Genomic DNA, 8,920 nt, shown 5'->3' on the forward strand with positions numbered 1-8,920 from the left:
GAAATTCATCAACTTCAATAAACTAAAATCATTTATATTCATTACTTCGGGAAATACAAAAAATGTGGGTCATCTATACCAAAATTTTACTGATTAATTTATAGCAAAGTGGTCAAACATACAAAATCCCAGAAGGTCGCAAATCCGATGGAGAAATAAATATGGATTACAACAACACCAGATTCCACAAATCACACTTCCAATGGAACTATAAAGCAATAGATTTCGACTTAACTAGATGTTTCGCTTATAGAAATGCCATAGCCCTGGTATTTCATCATGTTTGGATTTGGTTATGTAAAGAATTATATGACGATCAAGAAAATACAATAAAAGAACTCGATTATAAGAATCTAACCTCAAAATGGACTAAACTAGCTACTTTAAGAATACTTAAAAGGTTTGAAAAACATCAAGGAAAGACACGCTAAACAACCACAAACAATTAGCAACATCAATGAAGAATATAGAAAATTCAAAAGAAAAATAGCAAGAGCATACTTCATCAGCATCAAATCTTTACCAAATATCAACAGTTTAGAATATTTTCTTTAAATACTTTATAAAAAAACATTAAATAAAATTTTACTGATTAATTAAAAGCATTTGCTTTTTATTATCTTCACTTTTAAAAAAAAAAAAAAAAAAAAAAAAAAAAAGTGGTCAAACGAATCACACTGTAATGTAAATGAACTTTTAAATGAATTGACGTTACCGTTCCCAAATTGTATGCATTGCGGTAAAACTCATATAAGTATAAAACACAAACAAAAACAAAAAAACATGCATCATCCAAATGGTTTTAAAATGAGCTCTAAAAGAGCAAATTATCCTATGGATCAAGGAGGTTGGAATCTTTGGAATATCAAAAATAGACAAAAAGCACAAAGATTATGGATGATAAATCAAATAATCAATAAAATTGAAACTAACAAAATAGAATCAGAAAATCAACACAGTTGGAAACATCAAATATCAACCAAAACAATAACTTCAGATTACCTACTTAAAAACTACAATGATTGGATACAAATAAAAGTTAAAAAAGGACTACTAGACGGGTTGAAATCCATTAAAAATAAAGACGGCAAACCTCTTTCTTTAGCAGAATGGTATTCGGAAATAAACAATCTCAAGAGCTTTACACCCAAAACAGAATTCCAACAATGTCTTCAACTTACAGGTTATAGCTATATCAACCTATTCAATAATATACTTAATATTAAAGATCCAAAATCAAGAAACACCCTTTTAAAATAAAAATATAACATAAAATCCCAGAAGGTCGCAAATCCGATGGAGAAATAAATATGGATTACAACAACACCAGATTTCACAAATCACACTTCCAATGGAACCTTAAAGCAATAGATTTCGACTTAACTAGATGCTTCGCTTATAGAAATGCCAATAATTAATAATTAATTTTTTTTTCTTAATTGTTTCTTGCAAAAAGATTTTTTAAATCAAAAAAAAATTGTCTTACGAAATGATTATAATTGGTTTTTTTAATTTAAATCAAAAATAATATTATTTTTTCTTTTTAATTATTTTAAAATTTTTTTTTTTCTTTTTATTTATATTAAAATTAAATAAAATTTTTTTTATTCACCAAATTAATTAATTTTTATTTTTTTAATTTTTTTTTTAATTTTTTTAATTTTTTTTTTTGAAATTACATTTTATTTCTAATAGAAATTATTAATTAAAATGGTCGAGTATATAGATGTATGTGATGAAAAAGGTAACCAATTGGGATATAGCTTACCAAGAGCAGAGATTCACCAAAAGGGGTTATATCATAGAGTAGTGCATGTTTGGATTGTGGATTCAAATGGAATGGTTTTAATTCAAAAGAGAACAGCAAGCAAGGATTCATATCCTTCGATGTGGGATAAGTCATGTGCAGGACACATTGAAGCTGGTATGGGAAGTAAAGAAACTGCAGTTAAAGAGTTATCCGAGGAGTTAGGTTTACTATTTTCAGAAAATAGATTAGAACTATTATTTTCAACTCTGCAATGTAATATTTTAAATGAAGGTGTGTATTTTGTAAATAAATTTGTTTTTATTATTATATAATATTCCTTTTTTTAATAATGATTCTTTATAGGTAAATTTATTGATAATGAAATCTCGGATGTATATTTAATAACATTAGGAAAACCATTTGACTTGCAAAAATTAAAGCTCCAAGTTGAAGAAGTTTCAGAAGCCAAGTTGGTTAACCACCAAAACTTATATGAAATGATTAAAAATCAAGATCCTACATTCACTCCATTATATGACAGTCATAAATATCCAAACTTTAATGATGCTCCATACTTCAAATTCTTCCAAATTTTAACTGAACGTTTCCCAATCAGCGACAAAATTACTGTTAATAGTTAAATAATTACAAACAACATAAAATAAAAATATAATAATTCATTAATGAATCATATAATTAAAGAATTTTTTTTTTAAAATATATACAAGTGTTTATTTAAATTTCTTTCATTTTTAGATTATTTTAATTTTTAAGAGAATTGAAAAATGATGTTTGGTGGTTTATGTTTTGTGGATTTGTTTTTTTTAAAATTGATTTTAAATTTTGATTTGTACTATTGTGCATTGTTGGAAATGGCATAGAATTAAATTTGACTTGAGATGATTGCTTTGCTTTTCTATCCATTTCATTTGCAAAATTATTATTGTTCATTTGGTTAATGGTTTCATTATAGTTTATTACCTTTTGATTATCATTAAATTCATCATCTTCAAAATATGAACCTACTTGCTGATCATCGAAATATTGTTGTTGTTGTTGCTTTTTATTGGTAAAAGTATTATTAAAATATGACTGGGGTGATTTAAATGGATTATTTAAAGTATTTGTGGATGTTGTATTGAAATTTGTATTAAAAAGTGAATCTGATGATGGTCTTAGTGTACTATTATTTGTACCGTTTGAAATTGAATTATCAAAAAAAGAAGTTGGTTTTGTTGTAAAGTTACTATTTGATTTTAATGGAGTGGTATTATTTTCGAATTCGGAGATATCCAATTGTTGTTGTTGTGAAATACCAAATTGAGAATCTAGTTGTCTTTTCGAGCCTCTGGGGGATAAAACTGATTTTGATGGTGTTGTTTTATTATTATTAAAAGTACTATTCAAATCAATATCTAAATCTGAGAAACCAAAGTTTTTTGTTTTGTCAAATTCTTCATCATCCTCTGACTGGTTGATAGTATCATTAAAATTTGGAATTTTGATGGACCCTTCTGATTCGACTAAAGTATTACCATTCATACCCTTCATATTGTCTAAACTTGTCATACCGATATTATTTGTACTACCCATACTTGTATTTAAACCACTGGCCATGCTTTTGAAACCTTTAGTACTATTTAAATTTTGATATATACTTTTGCCTGAATTTTCACTGTTCTCTTCAAAATTTTGATTTGAAAACGATGGTTTTGGTAAATTAACTGAATTGGTTTTAAAAGGTGGTGTATTAATATTATTATTAAATTGAGAAACCATATTTTTATTGCTATATACAGAATATTCTTGTCTTGGAAAATTATTTTCGTTGTTCTCTTTTTCTTCTTCCTCTTGTTGTTGTTGTTGTTGTTGCAAAAAAGGATTATACGATGCAATTAAAGTGTCTCTATAGCTAGAATTTCCCAAATTATTATCATCACCTAATGTTTTTTTATTATTATATGATTGTTGGTATCTTTGTTCTTTATGGGCTTCATCAACGATTTCAATAGTTGGGGAAAGAGATGGAGATGGTGATTTATTATTTACCATACTCTTTGTATTGTTATTAACACCATTTCTAATACCATTATTCGAAAAAAGACTTTGGTTTGAAAAATTTGATGATATGGGTGGTTTAGAGGATTTTCCTTGAAACAAAGAAGGTTTGTTCATTGTGCTAATTGTTCCATATTGTGATTTTTGTTGGTTAGAATATACTTCATCATTTTTTTTTTGTTGTTGTATTATTTCCTGTTGTTCTTGTTCTTGAATTTGTTGTTGTTGTTGTTGTTGAAGTTGTTGTTGTTGAAATAACTGTTGTTGTTTAAATATTTGCTCTTGTTGTTGTTCAATTTGTTGTTGTAAAATTTTTTCTTGCTGTTGTTGTCGTTCTAAAAGTTTCTCTTGAAAAAGTTTTTGTTGTTCTAATAGTTGTTCTTGGTGTAGTTGTTGTTGTAATAGTTTCTCTTGATGTTGTTCAATTTGCTGTTTTAAAAATTGCTCTTGTTGTTTTTGTTTATTAGTTGGAGTGGAATTTTGTTTAGATGGTTGATTTAAATCATTTCCGAAATCGAACATACTCTTTGATTTAAAAATATTTTTCTTATTATCATTTAAATTATCTAAAATATTACTTTTCTTAATTTTATTTTCACTTGATAAGCTGTTAATTTCACTAAAGTTATTATTCATTTTTGCTAAATAAAGATTATCTATGTTATTATTTAAATTGTTTATATCCATAATGTTATTAATATCTTCGTCTTGATTATTATTGCTTCTATTACTATTATTTCTATTTATACTATTGTTTATATTGTTGTTAGAACTCCCTGAAAAATTTCCTTCTCTACTGCTATGAAAACCAACGCCACCACCATTATTATTTTTTGTAAAATTATTATCACCTTCACCATCATCACCGTTATCGTTATTTCTTTCAAAATTTACATTGTTTTTTTTATTTGAGTTGATTGGAGGATTACCAATTATAGGTGAAATTTTTATATTTGACAAGTGTTGGTAGAAAGCAATGCTGTCATCTTCTGTATCTAAATCATAATCGTTTGCATCTTTACTATTTGTATTTTCAGTGATAAGTAGTTCTCTTTTATTTAAATCATCTTGATAGTCATCTTTATATTTGTAATCAAACAAAAAGTCACCTTCAAACGAGATTTCATTGCTATTTGTAGTAGATTTATATTTGTCTAAACGGTAGAGTTTTGAATTTATACATCTAAGACGTGATAGCTCGTCACCATAATAGAGTTTAACTTTTCCGTGAGACATTGTGGAGTTCTTTAAAGATTCTTGAACTTGTAATAGTAATGAATTAATATCGCCACTTAATGGATGAATATTTAATCTAAACTCTTGAGTTTCACCAACACCAATAACAACTCTATCTGGAGAAATAGATGAACGAGAGTTTGAGAATGCTGATATTGCTCTAATGAAACCAGAACGTTGACCAGTATTTTTGACACTAAATGTACAATAAAGTGATTTATTATCGTTACTATGTTTATTAACATATAGAATTGTGCCAATACTATTGGTAGAGTCTCTAAAGTCACGAGCAGATGAGGAAATTTCCATTTTAGCATTCCCACCATAACCTATAATTGGAACAGAGAATGAGATGTCATTATTTAATGAAGAGAATACAATTACACTGTCATGTGAATCAACTGAAAGAGGTGCATATTGAATTTCAACCTCTCCCTTATCATTTGGTGATATTAACAATTGATTACCACTTAATACACTAAAGAATTTACCAAATTTACTTTGTTTGAATGCAGCCTTCAAATGTAGAGCTACCGGTAATGTGCTGGTCAAAGTGATTGTTATAGTTTTGGTTTCACCCAATCTTACACCACCAAAATGGACTAATTTCTTATTACAATAAAGTGATGGTTTCTTTGATAATGTGGTTAAATCGTCATTGTGATGGAAAATTACACTTGAATTATCTAATTGATAATCTTCATTATTATCATAGTTTTGGAATAATGGTGGTCGAATTGGAAATTGTATTTGTTCTTCCTCTTCATTCTCTTCTATAATTTCTTGTGGTCTCTGTTGTTGATTTATTTTTTTTCTTGTGTCCCCTCTAAATACTTTAAGTGGTGATGGTGGAATATACGATGATGATTCAGTAACACCAACTAAATCAATTTTAATTTTTTCATTGGTAATGGATGGAGCCGATAAAATAAGTGCTGCACGATGTGATAGTACATCAGCTGGAGGTTGATATCTAATTTGAAGTGGTAAGGTTGAATTTGGTTGAACTAAAAGGGTTGATGGTGAAATAACAAAAACATCTGGAAGTGTTGATGAGCATTCAATTTCGATTGGTTCATTAGAGATACATAAAATTGGTAAAGTATCTGTTGGTTGTATTTGTTTTCTTTGTTCGTAAATCATCTTAATACCGTTCTCCAAGACATAATTTGAAATTTTTAATGGGATTCTATTAGGTGATATTTGATATTGTTGTTGCTCCCTTTCAGATATTTCTCTCTCTATTCTTTCTCTTTCTCTTTCTTTTTCATTTTCGATTCTATCTCTTTCATATCTTTCTAATTTTTCTCTTTCTTTTTCTTTTTCTATTCTCTCTTTTTCTCTTTCTTTATCATTAATATTATTATTCTTTTGATCCCTTATCGATGATATTAATAGGGAGTTTGGTGATTGGCTTGGTGATGGATCAATAGTTATTGGTTGTTGTGATTTCTTTTGTTGTAGTTGTGGTTGTTGTTGTGGTTGATTATTATTTATAGTTGCTAATAATTGAACATTTTTCTTTTGACCAGTTATTTTATCAATTATAGTTACTTCGCCTTTATATACTTGTGACTTTGGTACTGAGAATTTTAATGCAACTTTATCATTTGGTTGTTTTTCAAATGTAAAACCTTCACCGCTAAATTCGAATGCTAATTTATTACCATCTAAAAATATAAAATGTTAGTATTATATTTTTTTTAAAAAATTGTCAATATAAATACTTACAAGGAAAATGAATTGATAGATTAGAATTTAAAGTTGAATTAATATCACACTCGCCCATATCCCAAATATTATAACTATATAAATAATTGTAGTCATTTAAAATATTTGATGAAGGTGTTCCAGTTATAGGAATTGAAAAGTTACAAACAATACCAGAATTTGAAATGGGTCTAACAGAGAACTCGGTAGTATAAAAATCTTCTAAATGAGTAGAGTCAGTCGCTGTACTTGTAAAAATTAAATTTGCGTGATGCACATTATCTGCTGATGTTGGGAGGTTCTCAGTGGTTGGTGAGTATTGAATGGCAATCGTTATATATGATGATGGTTCTATAATGATCATAGAATGGCTTTTATTAGCTGGAAGATATTTCTCTGAAACTTTTAAATTGAAACAATTTCTATCTAAACCATAAATATTTAAATTTGAAAGAGTTACCGATTTTAAATGTGGGTTGGTAATTACAATATCTTTAACAATTGTCCATTCTAATTCACAACTTTCAAAATTGATGCTCTTTTCAATTATAACCATTGGATAATCCAACATATTTGTAATATTTTTTTGTTTGTTCGAGGTAGTAGGTGTTGATTTTTGTGCTTGTATTGTTTTTGATTGGGATGTTTCTTTTTGATTATAGTATTTTGAATCTATTGATGATACCGAAAATGATGGGTTTCTATTGTTATGAAGCCCACTTTGATTTAAATTTTTGCTAATATTATTTTTTGGTGTTGTAGTTGTTGATGCTGGCAAATTAGTGTCATCAATATTTTTTAAATATCTTTCTTTTAAACGAATATATGTTTCATAATCTAAATATCCTCTTTCTGGTGTATATCCTACAGGTGAAGGGTAATTGGGTATATTCACAGTTCCAATACTTGTATTAACAGTTGTGTTTGGTAAATTGTTGTGTGGTGATTGCATTTGATTATTTATTGACCTTTCATTTTCATTTATTGTTTGATTATGATTATAATTATTACTATTATTGTAACCACCAGCTCCATTCATACTGCCATTTAAATTTATTCTATTTGAAAAACTATCATTATATGTTCCAAAATTAATTGATTGATCACCAGACATATTTGCAGATCTTGATTTAAAATATGAACCAGGGGTTCTAGCTTCGCCATCTGAATAATATACCAATGGTTCATTAATGTGTTCTTCTTGTGGTTGTTGATTATCCTCTATACCATTTGAATCGATAATTTCTTGAGGATTTTCGTCATAATATTGCTCTTCGTTTATATTTATATCTTTTTAATAAAAAAAACAAGAGGCATTAATATTTGACATTTTATTTATTTTATTATATAAAAATTTTAAAACTTACTTGGATTTGTAACATCAAAAGAGAGATATGGGTCGTTATCGAGTATATTTTCGTCACCATCAAAATTGCTAATTGAAAGACTGTTTCCAAAATTTTTATTATTGTTAAAATTATCAGAGTGTTGAGGTTGTATAGTTGCAGTTTGTGGTTGTGGTGGTTGTCTATTGATATGTTTATTTATAAAATTATCTTGTGAATTTTTCGGTGGTTGTCTTTGTTGTGATTGGTTTTTATAAGAGTTTAAAAATGAATTTTGTCTATCTAATATATTTGAATTATGTAATGATTGGTCGGTGGTGTTACTACTGTTTTGATTGGTGTTACTATTATGAACTCTTGAATCAAATAACATTGATGGATTTTTAGTTGAATTAGAGTCATTGGTTAAGTTACCAACATAACTATAGTTGTCAATGCCCCCAGCTCCTGCGCCTGCACCTGCACCTCCCATAAATTTGGTATCGTCGATAAAACCTCTACCATTATTTATTTTACTACCATATATATTATTATTGTATCCCCCACTATCACCAAACTGATATATGTCACTGAAATCTTTATTTAGTTTATCGTTGAATTCATTTAAAAAATTATTACTATTATTGTTATTATCGTTATTATTATCGTTATTATTATTATTATCATAGTTATTATTTATTTCTGCTGATGCATAAACTCTTGAAAATGGATTAACATGTTGTGTTGTCATTTTTTTTTTTATATCATTATTAATTATTATTATACATTAAAAAAAAAAATACATGTAATATTACTTTATTTGACCACTATAAACGATTAA

General features: G+C 27.4%; 2 protein-coding genes across 2 annotated transcripts; one reads left to right on the top strand and one right to left on the bottom strand.

Annotated features, from left to right (window-relative positions):
* Positions 1-1,660: 1,660 nt before the first annotated feature.
* DICPUDRAFT_46012 (uncharacterized protein) lies at positions 1,661-2,469 on the top strand. The gene is made up of 2 exons (XM_003285278.1): positions 1,661-2,041; positions 2,114-2,469. Exons 1-2 carry the CDS (start codon positions 1,711-1,713, stop codon positions 2,389-2,391), a joined length of 609 nt encoding a protein of 202 aa, XP_003285326.1. The 5' UTR covers positions 1,661-1,710; the 3' UTR covers positions 2,392-2,469.
* A 43-nt stretch (positions 2,470-2,512) lies between these two features.
* Positions 2,513-8,830, bottom strand: DICPUDRAFT_149207 (uncharacterized protein; the record flags this gene model as incomplete). Its single annotated transcript, XM_003285297.1, has 3 exons — positions 2,513-6,714; positions 6,776-8,044; positions 8,122-8,830. 3 exons carry the CDS (start codon positions 8,828-8,830, stop codon positions 2,513-2,515), a joined length of 6,180 nt encoding a protein of 2,059 aa, XP_003285345.1.
* Between the last annotated feature and the right edge of the window lie 90 nt (positions 8,831-8,920).

This window comes from Dictyostelium purpureum (assembly GCF_000190715.1).
Source record: "Dictyostelium purpureum unplaced genomic scaffold DICPUscaffold_43, whole genome shotgun sequence".
Lineage (NCBI taxonomy): Eukaryota > Evosea > Eumycetozoa > Dictyosteliales > Dictyosteliaceae > Dictyostelium > Dictyostelium purpureum.

Excerpts from the sequence above, each read along its gene's own strand:
- DICPUDRAFT_46012 (XM_003285278.1), top strand. The coding sequence starts at position 1,711 with ATGGTCGAGTATATAGATGTATGTGATGAAAAAGGTAACCAATTGGGA. Across the intron at positions 2,042-2,113 it reads ATGTAATATTTTAAATGAAG|GTAAATTTATTGATAATGAA; the intron begins GTGTGTATTTTG and ends GATTCTTTATAG.